General features: G+C 41.0%; 1 protein-coding gene across 1 annotated transcript in view; it reads right to left on the reverse strand.

Annotated features, from left to right (window-relative positions):
• The window catches only part of HAL (histidine ammonia-lyase), a 39,223-nt gene that overhangs the window by 19,913 nt on the left and 1,471 nt on the right, over nucleotides 1–17,839 (reverse strand). The window contains exons 2-13 of the mRNA XM_072655631.1: nucleotides 16,346–16,406; nucleotides 16,231–16,258; nucleotides 14,356–14,430; nucleotides 14,188–14,260; nucleotides 14,019–14,085; nucleotides 13,557–13,594; nucleotides 13,329–13,454; nucleotides 10,498–10,637; nucleotides 8,163–8,210; nucleotides 7,113–7,260; nucleotides 2,982–3,077; nucleotides 2,809–2,867 (exon numbers count right to left, since the gene is read on the reverse strand). Coding sequence (XP_072511732.1) covers nucleotides 2,809–2,867; nucleotides 2,982–3,077; nucleotides 7,113–7,260; nucleotides 8,163–8,210; nucleotides 10,498–10,637; nucleotides 13,329–13,454; nucleotides 13,557–13,594; nucleotides 14,019–14,085; nucleotides 14,188–14,260; nucleotides 14,356–14,430; nucleotides 16,231–16,258; nucleotides 16,346–16,406 — 959 coding nt within the window. The remainder of the gene's footprint in view (nucleotides 1–2,808; nucleotides 2,868–2,981; nucleotides 3,078–7,112; nucleotides 7,261–8,162; nucleotides 8,211–10,497; nucleotides 10,638–13,328; nucleotides 13,455–13,556; nucleotides 13,595–14,018; nucleotides 14,086–14,187; nucleotides 14,261–14,355; nucleotides 14,431–16,230; nucleotides 16,259–16,345; nucleotides 16,407–17,839) is intronic.

Here is a 17,839-nt window from a genome sequence, read left to right on the forward strand (position 1 = left end):
AATAAGGTTGAAATGAGGGAGATGGTAGAGCTAGGAAAAGTGCTGTAGGAAAATCTGAGTCTTTGCAACAAAGCCTAGCCAGTAGAAATCATGACATAACTGCAATTTGAAAAGAATTCAATTTACTTTGTAAATTCACGAGGACCTTGCCATAGTACTACAGCACAAACCATTGTTTAAGGTGGGGTCATCTTTGATTCCACATCTAATATTAAAATATCTCATTATAGCTGTGATCTTGCTTTCATGAAAGTCCTCAGGATTCTACTCATATGACCATGTCATTCCCATGCTCAAAAACGGATAGTGGCTCCCTATTACCTCTAAATAAACTCCTCAGGATGACATTGGAAATCCTTCATGTCTAAATTTTCAGACTTATTACATGTTCTTCCTCTCTGTGCACTCCATGGTGGAGCCAAACTGACCACTGGGTGTTCCCTAAACTTGATTATCTATCTCCTTCCTCCACACTTTTGCCCACACTTTCCCCTGTGCCTGAAATACACTCTATCTCCAGTTTTAGAAATCTTGGTTTTCTTCCAGACTGAACTGGTGAGCCCACTCCAGGGGGAAACCTCTACCAACCCTCCCCCTTCGCACTCCCTCCCTCCTCAAGTAATCCCACAGACAGTTATCTATTTACATGCTCAATCTTCTCTAGTTGTATCTCTTCTCATAAGTGCTTAATAAATGTTCACTGATTGACTCTCCCAATGGAATGTAAGCTCCTTGAGGTCAGGAATTCTCTCTCTCTCTCTCTCTCTCTCTCTCTCTCTCTCTCTCTCTCTCTCTCCCTTCCCTCCTTCTTTTCTAATCTTATCTTCCTTCTTCCCTCCCTTTCTTTTCTTCCTTTTTCTTTCTTTCCTTCTTTCTCCCTTTATTTTTCTTCCTGTCTTCTTTTTTTCATACTTCATTTCTTCTTTCCCTTCCTTCCTTTCTTTTTCCTTTGTTTTCTTCCTCTTTTTTTTCCATTTTTTCTTCTTTCTTTTCCCCTCCTTCTCTTCTTTACTTTCTCCCTTTCCTTCCTTTCTCCCTCTTTCTTCCTTCCTTCCTCTCATGTTCTCTCTCTCTGTCTCTCTGTGTGTGTGTGTTTCTTTCTGTCTCTTTGTCTGTCTGTCTCTCCCTCTCCCTCTCCCTTCCCCTGTCTCTTTCTGCACATGTCAAACCCAAGTCCTCTGAACTCTAAGGCTATCTTCATATTCACTGTGCCACACTGCCTCTCCTCCTAGGCATTAAGCCAAGAAACATTCCTTACCAACATACATTTGCAAGAGAACTGATTTCTATAAAAATCCAATACCTCTAGTTAACAGTGCAGGAGAGGTGACTTCTCAACCTACGAAGGAGGTTTTTAGCTAAACTGAATTTTGTTGGATTGCATAGGATTGCTTTCACCAAAGATGCCATCCCTGACTATTTCCCCTTTAATCTATTTTGTGCTTTTATTTTGAAGAATCATAATATTACTCACATGGTATTAGTATGGAAATGATGCATTTGAATTTCTAAATGGAAAAGACCAGTCATTCTATCCCAGACATGAAAAGATTCCTTTCTCTAACTGGGAGGGATCAGATACTTTCTCAATTGGAGAGGCAAGGCAGTCTTTTAATTAGCCTTAGTGGGGTGTGAAAAATGAGGGCACAAAGCCAGCCAATGGCCTGACTTGCAGAGGTGTTGAACAAGGAAAAGGAAACATATCTTCACTGTATAAAATGAGAAATCGAAGAAAAATTATTTAGGTAAAAATAAAACAAAAACTAATGTTACTAAAATCAGAGGAAGGAATAATTTCCTTTTTAAGGGTGGGTAAAGGAATTCAAAATCATGTAAGAGCCAACTGAGAGAATTTGGGATTTTTTGCCCAGGGCTAGGGTTGGGGGACGGGTTGGGTTAAGGCCAAATATCCGGAGTGGTCATTTGCAGAGGATATTGAACTTGTGCTATGCCCCAGATGACAAAACTAAAACCAAGAGTGACTGATGCCAAGAAAACAATGCTAGATTTGACATTATAAGATCTGGGTTCCAGTCCTGCCTCTGACACCATTCCTGTGTGATCTTGGCAAGTCACTCCCCATCTCTGGGCCTCAGTATCTTCATCTATAAAATGAGGGAGTTGGATTAGATCAACTCTGAGATTCCTTCCAAGTCTAAATCTATGTTCCTAGGACTTGCAGACATCAAAAATCCCCTCCAGAGCTAAATATATGATTCTTTGACCTCTAAGAGTAGGTTTTGATGGCTCAGAGTGAGTGTAAATAGCAAATGTTTTCTGTTCTGGCCAGAAACTGTGAGATTGTCCCCCTCTCAGACTGATTCTTTTGGCAAGGCAAACTAGGCCATCTTTTGTCTCAGTTCACACCTAGCCTTAAATCACTGAATAGGTGTTGCCTTAGACAAACTGGGACCTGGGAAAGACCTTAGCTTAAAAAGGCCAAGGCCATCACCAGGAGTCTTGGCCCATGTCTTACCACTGGACTCCGAAGACTCTAGAGGAGAGAGTGAGGCTCCCAATTCACTTGCAAGTCAAGACATCACTCTCCTCTTAGAGAATGAGGGATGGCCAACAGCAACAGTGACCTCTAAGGTCTTGGTTAGCTACAGATCTATGACCCTATGAAATGACAAGGAATTAGGTTTCAGCTGAACCTAAGTAAAATCTTCCTAATAATTAGAATTAGCCACACAGAACAAGCCACAAGAAAGTAAAGGTAAGGAGAGACCCATTACATGAAATTTTTTTTCTTGCTTTTTCTTCAAATCAGTCTCTTTTTCAAGTTTCCAGAAAATATGTTAGGTTCACCTGTGGACAGCAGCGCAACGTGTAGGCATCCTGTACTCGATCACAAAATCTGTGGCTTTCTGCGAGAGAGAAGAGAATGTGAGCGGGAGGAAAGCATATCCTCATATGCCTGACGTTCCTCCCTGACTCTGACATCTAACCAGACACGTAGTTCCTCCCAGAGAATTTCCTACCTGCTATTTCTGAGGGGTGGTGGTCAGAATCCAAGAGGGATCGAAACCGGAAAGCGACTTCAATTTGCCCACGGTGAGGACGCAGGGCATGAATGTCTGGAATTAAGAAGATAAAACACCCTGAGACCTTCGTCTTCCTTCAGAGTGAGGCTGAACTGGGTCAGACTCATTGTTCTGCCACGATATAAAGAGCTCAGGATGTGTAAATGGAAATCCTGGGGTCAGTCCAAGACCTGATGCTCAGTAGCCTACTGTCTGTGGGCAAAGTATCTGATCTCTCTAAGCCTCAACTGCAAAATGGGGAAATATAATAATATTTATAATTTATAATAACTTTTTTAATTTATATTTCATATAATATATTTATATCACATATTTATATATTACATAATTTATGCTTTACAAATGTATCATTTACACTATAAATAATATATAATTTATAATACTTACCACAAAGAAAGTACTATCATATCTACAAAATGCTGTGTAAATGTGAGATGCAGTTATTAATAATATTAGTATTAATTAAAATTAGGTTCTTTGATATCTGCCAAGAGATGTTTTATGGGAAGGTGTGAGTGTTTTTCCTGAGGTTCCAGAGGCTTCCTTACCTCGGGGGTCCCTATATCAATGAAAGCACAGGTCTCTGACTGTCCTCCATATCTGGAATCCTTTTCTTCCTCATCTCTGTCTTCTGGCTTCCTTCAGGGCCCAGATAAAAATCTCATTTTTCTTAACCTCTCTTAATTCTAATGCCTTCCCTGTGTTCATTATTTCCTATTTATCCTGTATATAACATTTTTGTACGTATCTGTTATCATCCTCAGATTTTAAGCTCCTTGAAGGCAGGGACTGTCTTTTGTCTCTTTTTGTAGTCCTATTATTTAGCACAGTGCCTGGCACTTAATAAGTGTTTATTGATTGATTAAATAACTATCCCTGGTTGTGTACAAACAGGTCTCTGACAAAAACACAAGAGGATTTAAGAGTACTCATCACCAGTAGCCCTCACCTTAGCCTCCCTCTTAACTGTTTCCAAGCTACAAAAGTGACAGTCCACGCACATTTGGCTCACCCTGAATTACAGAGTGATTCTGAGCTGCTCAAGGTAGGCAGGGCCATCATTGGTCCATACTTGGCACTGCCATCATCCAGGATCAAAACCTAGGGGTCATCCTCAGGTCACTCCTCCTCACTCCACATATCCGATTGATGGCTGAGTCTTTTCAATTCGACCTCTACATTTCTCACATTCACTACTCCCAGGACCATCTCTCATATCCACATCCTTCTCTCTACTCACAAGGTTAGATCAGACCTCATCCTTTCTTTTTTAATTAAATAATTTTATTTGTTTTCAGTGTTCTTCAATCACTTCCATATACCTTAGATTTTTTTCCCCTTCCCTCCCTCCCCACTCCCTCCCTGAGACAGCGTGCAATTTTATATAGGTTCCACACATACGTTCCTATTAAATACATTTTCACCTTAGTCATATTGAATAGAAGAATTAAAGTGAATGGGAGAAATCATAAAACAAAACAAATTAGTCTGCTTCATTCTGCGATCAAATTTCATAGTTCTTTCTCGGGATGTGGAAGGCATTTTGCCTCAAGAGTTCATTGGGAATTTTTAAGTCTTTGCATTGCAATGAAGTTCTAAGTCTACCAGAAAAATTCCTTGCACACTGAGGTTGTTGCTGTACACAAAGTTCTCCTGGTTCTGCTCCTTTCACTTAGCATCAGTACATATAAGTCTTTTAAGGCCTCTCTGAAGTCTTCCTGCTCATCATTTCTTATAGCACAATAGGATTCCATTACATTCATATACCACAATTTATTCAACCATTCTCCAATTGATGGGTATCCCCTTGATTTCCAGTTTTTGGTCAACACAAAGAGAGCTGCTATAAATATTTTTGTGCATGTGGGACCCTTTCCCATTTTTATGATCTCTTGGGGATACAGTCCTAGAAGCGATATTGCTGGGTCAAAGGGTATGCACATTTTTGTAGCCCTTTGGGCATAGTTCCAAATTGCTCTCCATAATGGTTGGATCAGCTCACAGCTCCACCAACAATGAATTAGTGTTCCAACTGTCCCACATCTTCTCCAATATCCATCATCTTTCTGTTCTGTCATATTAGCCAATCTGGTAGGTGTGATGTGGTATCTCAGAGTTGTTTTGATTTGCAACTCTCTGATCAATAGTGATTTAGAGCATTTTCTTATATGATTATAGATACCTTTAATTTCTTCCTCTAAAAACTCCCTGTTCATATCCTTTGACCATTTATCAATTGGGGAATGACTTGTATTTTTGTACATTTGACTCAGTTCTCTATATATTCTAGAAATGAGGCCTCAGCCCTTCTTGCCTAGCTGATAGCAGCAGTCTCTAACTGGTCTTCCTGCCTCTGGCCTCTCCCTTCTATAGTCCATCCTTCACATGGGTACCATATTGATGTTCCTAAGGCATAGGTCTGCCCGTGCCATTCCCTGATCAAGAAATGTCAGTAGCTCCCTACTGCCTATGGATAAAATACAAAGTCCCCTGTCTGTCTCCAGCCCATTGTCCCAGGCTCACACCTCCAGACCTCAGCAGAGGGTGTCCCCATGCTTTACCTCATGACCCTGCCTCTTGGAATCCTGGAAGTTCAACTCAAGTGCCACCTCTGGGAAGAGGTTTTGGACAGGCTGTCTCCTTGGTCTGGAACATACATTTCTTACCTACTTAGTTTTCTTCATAACTAGGCTCAAGATCCTTCTCTTAAATGAAGACTTCCTGATCTTCTCAGCTGCTGGTGTATCCCTTTACACACACACACACACACACACACACACACACATGTGCATGTACACACATGCACACACACATGCGCATGCATGCACACACGCATGCACACATGTGCACACACCACCTCATGTTTACTTTGAAAACACTTTATATATCCATAATAATGTGTATCTTGTTCCTCTTCAGACTATAAACTCATTGAGGGCAAAGACTTTTTCCACGGTTGCCTTTGTATCCCCAACATCCAGCACAGTGCTGGGACACACAGGAGGTGTTTACTAAATGCTTGTTGATTAATCAATTGATGGATGTTGTATTCCCCTAGGAGAATATAAGTTCATTCAGGGCAGGCACGATTTTGGTTTTTGCCTTTGTACCCTCTGCCACTTAGCAGGACACCTTGTACACAGCACACACTTCATAAAAGCTTGTTGAAATGAATGCTGGGAAGGACAAAAGGAGATGAAGCTTTTTACTGATGGATCAAGAGCCCAAGGTAAGCAAATTCCTGTCTCCTCTGAATACACTGATCACAGGCAAGTCAGCTAAGGAGAAATGCTGGGGGAGGTGGAATTCCTCAAGGGGATCATTGGACATTCCATCTGTACTCTTCTGCTTTCCATATGGTCAATGGGACCTGATCTAACCAGACCACAAATGTTTACCTCCTCATGAGACTAACAAATATCCTTGTTTTTGTGCTGACTGTATAAAGCAATGATTTCTTTCATCTTCCTTCCATCCTTGCTTCTTTTCTTCCTTCCTTCTTTCCTTCCTTTTTGCAAGGCAACCAGGGTTAAGTCACTTGTCCAGGGTCACACATAAGTGTCAAGTGTCTGAGGCCGAATTTGAACTCAGGTCTTCCTGACTCCGGGGCTGGTTCTTCATCTTTCTTAAATTCATCAAGCAGAAGGGTCATAAGCTTATAGCTCTCAGGATAGAAGGGATCTAAGAATCAGTCATTTTACAGAAGAGGAAACTGAGGTCTATGGAGGCTAGGAGGCTTGTCTAAGGGCAGGCATAGGATCATAGATGTAGAGATTTTAAAAAGGGACCTGGGAGGCAAGCTAAAGCAATCTCTTCATTTTACAGAGGAGGAAACTGAGCCCTAAGGAGGTTAAGTGACTTAACCACTGTCACATGGGTAGTAAGAATGCAGAGTCAGATCCCTGGGTCTAGTTTGGGAATTTGGTGACAAAAAAAAATCCTTATTTACCCAAAACATCTCCTTCATGATTTGAGAGATATTGATCCCAACTCTCCATCATTAATCCCTGAATTGTCCAGTTCCCACTGGCTGGCCCAGCCACCAGGGAAGGCAGCCCTGACACCAACCTGTATCAAAGGCTTTGGTGGTGCCTTTCAGCACTTCCAAGGTCAAAGCAGCCACGATGTCAGCTTGTCTCGCGATGGCACTCGCTCTTTCAACTGCTTCACAACCCAGGGATGTGATCATTTGGGTCCCATTGATGAGAGCCAGGCCCTTGGGAGAGAGACACATGGACCCAATTGTTCTAAGCAGGGTGATATATAGTTGAAAGCACCCCAAATTTGGAGTTGGAGGGTCCTGGATTCAAGTCTCGACTCTTCTATTTTCTGCCTATACACTTTGGGCAAGTTAAATAACTTCCCTGGGTCTTACTTTTCTCATCTAAAAAAATTAAGGGATTGGTTCAGATGACTTTCAAGATCATTTCTAATTCTGAGTCAATGGTCCATTTATTTCTGCTATTTTTCTACTAGATTCTTTACCTAGAACTGTCAACTATTGTTAGGATTTTTTTTTGGTTGATTAGTCACATCCATCTCTTTGTGACCCCGTTTAGGGTTTTCTTGGGAAAGATTCTGGAGTGGTTTGCCATTTCCTTCTTCAGCTTATTTTACATATGAGGAAACTGAGGCAAACAGGATTAAGCCACTTGTCCACAGTCACAGAGCTAATAAATGTCTGAGGTCAAATTTGAACTCAGGTCCTCCTGACTCCAGAGCTGATGCTCTACCCACTGTGCCACCTAGCTGCCTGCCCTGCTGTTAGAATACCTTCAACGAAATTCCAATTCTAATTCTTCCCTGTTGGATGACTTAGTTACATTATTTAATGTCTTTGGTATAAGTTTACTTCTCTGTAAAGTGAGGGGATTGGATTAGATTTTCTCTGAGGTCCTTCCCAGCTCTAGATCAATGACTCCTAACACAAGATAGAGGACTATGCTAATAGCTAGCTTAACTAGTATGGATAAAGTGTCAAGGTTTGCAAAGAGCTTTATAGATATTATGTCATTTTATCCTCACAACCATCCTGGGAACTATCATTATTCTCATCTTACAAACAAAATGTGACAGGGGTGATGGTTTTCTCCAAGTACAGCCTTTAAAATACGTTACCTCTTTTGGCTTCAAAGTGACTGGTTTCAGTCCATGGGCTTCCAGGACCTGCAGAGCAATCGACAAGACAGGAAGGAATTTCAGAAATAAATAAAAACCTGATTCCATATCCCTGTTTGTTTTGGTAAAGGCATCTCCAGTTCCAGCCTTACCCCTTCTCCAACCCATCCTACCTTTGATTTTGTCGTTGTATAGTTTTCAATTGTGTCTGACTCTTTGTGACCCCACTTGGGGTTTTCCTGGCAAGGATAATGAGTGGTTTGCCATTTCCTTTTCCAGCTCATATTGCAAATGAGGAAACTGAGGAAAACAGGTTGAAGTGACTTGCTCAGGGTTCTACAGCTAGTGTCTGATGCCAGATTTGAACTCATGAAGAGGAATCTTCCTGTTTCCAAGCCCAGTGCTCTATACTCAGCACCACCTATGAACACTTATTGACTAACCAACTCTTATACCACACAGCCCCATACACTGAAGCCATATATAACACTTTTTCTGCTTGAGACAAGCATCACAAAAACACACCCACACATCAGCTATTAAATATAACTCAAGTTGAAGAAAGCAGAGACAAAGACTATGGAATACAATGGGGCTGATTAGCTGAGGGGGAGATGCTGACCTTGGGTGTGAAAAAGACCACAAGATATTTAGTAACTTCCTGTTTTGTCTAATTATTGCTTCACTATTAAGTCTGGAGTTCAGTTGTTTCTGTGATGTTGAAGAGCACCCTCTAATTTTCAGTACCTTGGACCAAAGGTCTGATCACCTTGCCCTAGTTATGGTTCTATCAAGCACAGTGTCTAGCATATATCATGTGTCCAAAGAATATTTGCTGATTGTTGAACATAGGATTGTGGGTGTCATGTCATACCCAGGCAAAGAAGAGGCCCTGAATCCTTTCCCTTAAGTAGGGAACATGAGTAGGAGTGGCACAAGGCTACAAAATAAGGTGCTGTGGGAAGGAATGAAATGAGTTTATTCAGAGCCAAAATTAAAAGACTCATCCAGAAAACATGACAGCTATCTTCAAATATCTGAAAACTGTTATATGGAAAAAGAATTAGGGCTTTTTTTTTTTTTTTTTTTGCTTAGCCCCAGAAGCCAGAACTAGGAACAAAGGAAAGGGGCAGAGAGGTTGATTTCAATCCAAAGTAAGAAAAATATTTCCTAACAATCAGCTGTTCTGAGGCAGTTGCTTTTTACTCTGTCTAAAGGGCTGCCTTATGAATGACTGGGTTTCCTGTCACTACAGACCTTTAAACGAAAGATAGATAACCACTTGCTGGTGATTTTATAGAGGGATTTTCCATCAGGTGTGGGTTGGGCTAGATGGTCTTGGAGACTCTTCCTGTTTTAAAATTCTGAGCTTTGAGAATGGCTCAAGGAACAATTGTGGAGACTGCCCAGGTCCTGAGTACTTCTTTTTCCTAAATTAAATATAATCAGCAATTATTAAGCACCTACCCTGTTCAGTGAAGACAGATCCTCTTTGGGGTCCCTTGCTCTAAAATCCTAGGCTTTCATAATTGCTCAGAGACCAATTATCTACCCTGTACACTGATCATACCCTTTCTCTCCTTTCTAAGCTAATTTTCAGCTAATAGTTATTAAGCGCCTGTTCTGTTCAGTGACTATGAGTAGTCTTGGGTTTTGAGATTTCACACACACACACACACACACACACACACACACACACACATTCACGAGTTAAGGACAAAGGGATTGATGCCACATTGCATTTGGTATGGGGTAGCTAGGTGGCGCCATTGTGCACAGAGCTCTAGGCCTGGAATCAGAAAGACTTATTTTCATGAGTTCAAATCTGGCCTCAGACATTTACTAGCTGTGTGACCCTGGGCAAATCACTTCACTCTGTTTGCCTCAGTTTCCTCATTTACAAAATAAGCTGGTGAAGGAAATGGTAAACCATTCCAGTACCTTTACCAAGAAAACCCCAAATGGGATCGGACGTGACTGAACAACCTTAAATATGAAGGTCATAAGATCATAGATTTAAAACTGGAAGGAATCTTAGAAGACATCTAGCTCAACCTCACTCTTGAAACTGAGGCCCAGAGTGATTTCCTTAATATCTGAGGTCGGATTAGAACCCAGGACCTCCTTAATCTGTCTCTGCCTGAGCCTAGGCTGCCTCCCTCACACAGCATTAAAGCTCTAGAGGAAGTGGTATCATGGGAGTAGTCACTGAAACAATTTAAATTTCCCAACAGGATTGCAACAGGATCCAATCCTGTGCCTTAGAAGGGCGTCCTGATGCAGCTTCACAGATAAGCATTGGTAATCCATGTGACACGTCCCCGAGCTTCCTTACATATTTGGCATCAGCCCAGCCACTCTTTGGAGACCACATTTTCCCTTCTCCTATAAGTCCCAGGGCAAGGTGGGAAAGTGGAGCCAGGTCCCCACTGGCTCCAACTGTTCCTTTCTCTGGAACATAGGGCAGGCAGGATGCTAAGAGAGAGAGAGAAAAAAAAAATCAAGCTATCATGGGGCACATGGAATGGGCTTCTAACCACACTGTTCTTTTTTCCCTCCTCACCAGCCCACCTGCTTCACCTCCCCCCAAATCTGGTATTATTTGCTATTGCAAAGGGAAGCTACTGTGTTACAGCAAAGTCCAGAAGAGGAGATCACAGATTTAGAGCTTAGAGAGACCACAGAGGACACTCAGTCTAACTCCCTTATTTTACAGAAGAGGAAACTGAGACTCATGGAGATAAAATGCTTTACTGAAGGTCATCCTTTTGTTGTTCAGTTGTTTTCAGTTGTATCCTACTCTTTGTGACTCCATTTGGGGTTTACTTGATGGAATGGTTTGCCATTTCCAGCTCATTTCAACGCAAGCAGGGTTAAGTGACTTGCCCAGGGTCATATAACTAGTAAGTGTCTGAGGCTGGATTTGAAGTCAGGTCTTTCTGATTCAGGGCCTGGTGCTATATATCTAAGGTCATCCTAGTAAGCATTATAGATTGAAAGATAGGAAGGAACTTTGAAGTCAGCTAGTCTAGCTCCTTCATTTTATAGCTGAGGAAACTGAGGATCAGAGACATTTAGTAGGTCATCCTTTTAGTGACTATCAGAATCTGAATTTAAATGTAGGTTGTCTGACTCCAAATTCAGCACTCCTTCTCTTATTCCATCAATAGTAGGGTTTGAACCCAGCTCCCCTGACTCAGGAGTCAATTACCATGCTGTCCTCCTGTCTAAGCAGGAAAATCCAGAGTAAGACTGGGCAGACCTAACCTTCCAGAGTTTGGTTGAACCAACATAACTAATGATAAAAGTATTGTAAAGATTGCTTTACTGGAAGTCATAAAACTAGGGTTCAGATCCTATTCTACCACTTACTCTCTGTATAACCTTGGGAAAATCACTTTATATCTCAGAGACTTAATTGTTTCATCTGTAAAAATGAGAGGATTAGACTAGATGGACTCCAAGGTCCTCTAAATCTGTAACCCCCATCTCTCTGGGACTCAGTTTACATTTTTGTAAAAAAGGGGAAGTTATGGACTAGATAACCTCTGGGGTCCCTTCTAGATTTGGGAACCTCTGGTCTTTAAATACCTCACTTTAGAAGGGGCATTGACAAAATGGAATACAACCAAAAGAGAGCAATCAGAAGGGTGAAGGGACTTGTGTTGGGAATGTTTAGCCCGGAGAAGAGTGGAGTGGGAGGGGATCATGATAACATTTCAAGTATCTGAAGGCTCTTGTGTAGAAGAAGGTTTAGACTTGTTCATGAATTTAGGTTGGATATTAGGAAGAACATCCCCACAATTAGAAATGTCTCAGACTGTGGGAGGCCATCCCAAGGAGGTACTGAATGCCTGAGCATAGACAGTCTTTATGTAGAGATGTGTAGAGACATAAAGACATTTCAACATAAAAGACAATTCAACCTTGAATTGTCTTTTATGTTGAAATATCTTTATGTCTATTTGTAGAATAGTCATTCAACAAGTCAGGTCATTCATTTCTAACTCCAGATCTATGACACCATGCCGAGGAGACTAAAGGTATAATATTTTAAGCTTATGTAACTTGTAGAAGGAATTCATGGTTTAGGTGAAGATTGGGTGAGATAATTATCAAAGCATAATTTTAACGTAGGAACCTTAGAGGCATCTAGGCCTCCTCCTTTATTTTACAGATGAGGAAACTGAGGCCCCAGAAAAGTGACTTCCTTAAGATTTTATAGATAATAAGCAGCATAGACAGAATTTGAACCTTGGTCTATTGATTGTGAATCCAGCATTTTTCCCACTATGCCACCTCCCAGTTCTGGGATTCCATGATTCTGTGATCTGTCCAAATAATCAGAGGAAAATTAACCAATAGTAAAACCACCAGTGGCTGAATTAGTTCAGCAAAACAGAGAGGATATATAGCTGAAAGTCTAGAAAATGGGGCACTCTAGTGGCCTAGGCTGGCAGCCTCGTTATGTGGGAGTGTCCAATGTTGCTTCACAATGGAATTTCCCCAACGAAAATATAAGGTATTTTCCACCCCCAAAGAATTTAACAACATCACAGTCAGTTCCGTAACTGGCTCTGTCACTTTATACCAGGCAGTAATTCTCTCCTGGCTCTCAGTTTCCCCATCTGTAAAATGAAGGGGTTGGTCTAGACAGCCTCTAAGATACATCTCAGGCATAGTTCTGTGATACTATGACTACTGGGGACTAAAGTTCTGATACTTAAAGCTTATGTAACTAGTTCTTATCTTTGTAAAATGGATAATGATAATAGCTCACATTTATTTAGTCCCCTAAGGCTTGCAAGGCATTTTACCCACATTCAAGTCATTTCATTCTCCCAACAATTCTTGCTGTTGAAGGGAGAAACCATTATCATCCCCATTTTATGATGATGAAACAGAGGCTTTGTCCAGATCACAGAGCTAGTAGTAATCTAAGGTGGAATTCAAATCCAGGGCTTCCTGACTCCATATTAACCGAGAATAAAGTTTCTTTATAGACTGTATTTTGACATCCCTGGTAACATTCATCTTCCTCATTTCCCTTTCCCTTCTCCTATCTCAATCCTTTGTGAGTCCCTTCTTCCTGTCATCCTACTGACTAACCTGATGACATTCTATTTTGTTTTAACCTCCTGGCCAACATTAGGTCCAGGTCATTACCATTAAACATTTCGATAACTTGTTTGAGTGTTTCCAGGGAAATGCCGCTGTATCCTTTGGCTAGGACATTGATTCTCAAAGCCATGAGCATCCGGCATCTCTCCGGGATCAGTGGTTTCCCAACACCTATGAAGACATCAACAGAGCAAACATTTAGTCTTTCCCAATCAACCCCGACCCTTCTGCCACTCAAAGAAAAACCAGAAATTTCAAGTAACTTCTCATTACCTGAGGAATGGGAACGCACTAAATTGACCTGGAGTTCCCTGAGAGGAGAGAATAAAAAAAAGAGAAAGAAAAGCTCTTTTTATTTTCAATCTGGGTCTTATCATTTAGCAATTTTCACTAAAATGATAGAGGCCAGTCAGCAAACATTCATTACGCACTAATTATATGCCAGGCATTGTAGTGTTTTTCAAATATTATTTCATTTTATCCTACACCAACCATGGGAGATAGTTTCTATTATTATTACCCTTATTTTAAAATGGAGGATCTGAGGCGGATGGTGGCTAAGTGATTTGTTTAGGATCACACAGCTAAAAAGTATCTGTGGCAAGATTTAAACTCAGTTCCTTCTAACTCCAAATCTAGTGCTCAACCTAACATGCCACTAAGCTGTCGGAGCATTATGAAATGAATTCACAAAGAATCTAAGTCAATTACTTGGAGAAATTGTCTCCCATCTACCTTAGCTTACTGATGGGGATGAGAGTCCTGGCAAATTTTCCAAATCCAGTAGTGATTCCATAAACAACTGAAAAGGGAAAAAAATATATTGGGTACATTAGCCACAAATAATCATTTCATTAAAAAAAAATACTATATAACATCTCAAGACCCAAAGGAGAATGAATACCAGTTTTCTCTCTCACAATACTTTCGATGACCTCTCTGGAGTCCTGCACCCGTTTCTCAGCCTCTGGAGTAAGCTAGGGAAACAGCAGATAAGGAACTTGGTTGGGATATTATCCCAAGGCAGGGCAATGGAGATTTCAGGGTGTCTTCCCCTACCTGATATATTTACCTTGATTTTGTAGAGTCCTTTTCCTAAATTGACCAAATCCTCCGTTGTCAGACTATCTCCATCTAAGGCAATATACTGGTCAAAAGAAGTGGATTTTAGTGAGGGAAGAACTCAATGTGTATAATGAGATACTGCAAGTGAGTGGGGTGAGGTGGCAGGCCCCTAAAAGCCAATGCAATCTTGAACTTCATTGAGAGGCAATAATTTCTGGAATAAGAAGGTGATAAGTTCCGGCGGATTTTGCCCTGTCCAGATCGCATCTAGAGGATTGTGTTAGGTTCTGAGGACCACAGTTTAAGGTGGACATTAATAAAAGCTGGACAGTGTACAGAGAAGTGCAAAAAGAATGGAGACGGACCTTTATCATATAACCAGGGGGTGTATACTGGAGTCAATTAAATTTCATCATGATGACGAATATGGTAATATGTTTTCCATGATCGAACATGTATAACTCATATCAAGTTGCTTACTGTCTCAGGGAGTGGAAGGGGAGGAATGGAGAAAATTTGGAACAAGTTTTTTTTTTTAAATGAATATTTAAAATGGTCTTTAAAATTATCTTCCCCGCAACTGGGGAAAAATAAAAATAAAATAAAGACCAAAAATAATAAATAAATAAATAAATTGAATTGTGAGCACCTTGGAAATCAAACTACAAAGCAAAGCCTGATTTCTTATCTTGCTGATTGTCTAGACTTTATGGAGTGATGGAGAAAATGTTGCCAATGCAGATGAAACTTAAAAGTATGTCTTGCATACTTTTTGTTTCCATGGAGACGGTAATTAAATATTTATCAGCACATTTAAATGTGGCAGAATCAAGGTTGTTTAGTCTGAAGAAGAGGGGAGGGGAGGACATGATCTTCAAGTGTTCCAAAGGCTGTCACCTGGGAAGAGGGATTAGATTTATTTCATTTGGCCCCAAGGGACAGAATTAGGAGCTGTAGGTGGATGTTGGTCAATAGGTCATTTAGGATGGAAAAAGTTCCTTGCAATTAAAGTCATCTATAGATGGAATGCGCACCACCCTACGAGGTGCTAGTTTCCTTCTCATTGAAGTTCTGTGGGTAGAGAAAAAACCATTTGTCAAATATGTTGGGTCTCCAGTATGGGTTGGACTATGGTCACTGAGGTCACTTCCTATGCTAAAATTCTGACATATAGAATTGAATGTGGGAACTTTAGAGATTTCATCACTGAAATGAAAGATGAATACAGTCACTACACATTTTTTAAAAATAGTAGATTCCAAAATAGGGGGTGAAAGGGACAGCTAAACTGGAGAGATAAAGAGAGCAAGAGTTGACAGTTTCTCAAAATCTCTCCTGTGGCTACAAGGGCCTTCTGTGCATTCATTCAGTTCTACAACTATCTCATGGGTGTCTGCTATTTACAAGGGGTCACACTTAAGCATGTAAACTCCTTGAGGGCAGGAATTATTTTGGTTTGGTCTTTGTATTGTCCAGCTCCTGGCACACAGTACATGCTTTCTAAATGTTGCTGAATTAGGTCATGTTAGTGTCTTGAAGACAGGGGTAATACTCTTACTATCTGTCATCGGTAAGAAAGGTTTCAGGACGCTTCCCTTTATTCAATAAAAATTGCCACTGTTGGCCTTCATTTTCCCCCCAGAAGGTTGTTGTTGAATTGTTTCAGTCATGTCTGACTCTGCAAGACCCCATTTGGGGTTTTCTTGGTAAAGGTACTGGAGTCCAACTCATTTTACAGATGAGGACACTAAGGCAAACAAGGCTAAGTGACTTGCCCAGAGTCAAACAGCTAGTAAGTGTTTGAGGGCAGGTTTGAACAGAGGAAGATGAGTCTTCCTGACTCCAGGACCAGCTACCAGAAAGACCATTGGTTAAATCCTACCTTATCAGGTTCCCGGTATTTGCTGTATCTGAAAAAAGCCTGTTAAAGAAAACATGCATATAAGAGAGCAATGATGATTTCAAAGAAAGATAAGATGATGCTCCAAAAAGGATACAGATAAACTCCTTCCGGCTGGGATGGAATGAAGTCTGGAGACATCACATCCCCTTCTATCACTGAAATGAGAAGACCAAGGAGTCTTAAAGGGTGCAAGGTCAAGACTCCCCTCAAAAATCTTTCAGTTAAAAAATAAGGCAAGGCCATTACCATGGTCCATTTCTCACCAGTAATTGACTAATACAACAGAAACTGTTGCTGCGGCTTTTTTTTACCCCAAAGCAAAGGTGTTTACTTAAATGGTGTAGCATGGGGTTCACTGTCCTGTTATACAAAGGCATAACAACGGTGAGAAGACTAGTAGAACGGTATATACTTAGGGAATACAGGTGGCCATAGCCCTTCACACTCCCAGGGCACAGGACCCCAGTGTATAACCAGATGACATAACATGTTATTTGAAAAACAGCATTTTTGCAAACCTTAAAACACTTTATAAATAATGGTTGTTGATGCTGCTATTACCCTTACTGTTTTCTTTTTACATGGTGTCTTCACACTGTTCCCCCTGAGCCCAGCGAGGCCAGGCTGCTCAGCTTGCCTCACTGGTTTGGCTCCTCTCCCAGCCTCCTCCCCCACTCTCCAGGCTTCTTGCACCTTATATTCCACTTATGATCCGGTAACAACAATGGCCTCCTTGCTGTCCCTCCCACAAGACATTCCCATCTCCTGACTGGCCTGGAATGCTCTCCCTCCTTGTCTCTGCCTCCCAGCTTCCATGATTTCCTTCAAGTCCCAGCTAAATCCCACCTTCTTCAGGAAACCTTTCTTGATATCCTCCCTTTATTCTAGAGTACATTTCTCTCTTTCCTCTCTACCTATATCTATATGTGTTTATCTGTGTCTTTATCTGTATCTATATAGATATATTTGTATCTCTAGCTACCTATCATCCATCCATCCATCCATCTGTCCATCCATCCATCCATCCATCCATCCATCCATCCATCCGTCCATCTGTCCATCTGTCCATCCATCCATCCATCCATCTGTTCATTCATTCATCCATTCCTCTATCTATCCATCCATCCATCAACTATCTATCTACCCTCTTTTTTTGTACTCAGGGCTTAGCAATATGCCTGGAACATAGTAGGTACTTAACAAATGCTTATTGACAGACTGCAGCTCATCTCTCAACTCTTAGGAATAACTGTCTTTAGACTCTGGTGCATCTTTTACAAAAGCACAGATTCTAAATGATGGTCTGGAGGTCTGCATAAAGGAAAGGAAGACCAGTGACAGACAGAAATCCATAACAGATAAGTCATCAGAAAATCACAGAGTTGGAAGGGAATTTAGAGATCATCTTGTCCAATCTCCTTATTCTGAAGATGAGGAAACTGAGGCAAAGAGACTGAACAGAATCTTCAAGGTAATATTTGAGGCAGGATTTGAATCCAGATCCCTTGACTCCAGGGCCAGCATTCTTTCTGCCATACCGTGATGCCTCTCAATGAATGAAATCTACTTTCCTTCCTAGCTCTGCCAT

Source organism: Notamacropus eugenii, chromosome 3 (assembly GCF_028372415.1).
Source record: "Notamacropus eugenii isolate mMacEug1 chromosome 3, mMacEug1.pri_v2, whole genome shotgun sequence".
NCBI classification, from domain to species: Eukaryota; Metazoa; Chordata; class Mammalia; order Diprotodontia; family Macropodidae; genus Notamacropus; species Notamacropus eugenii.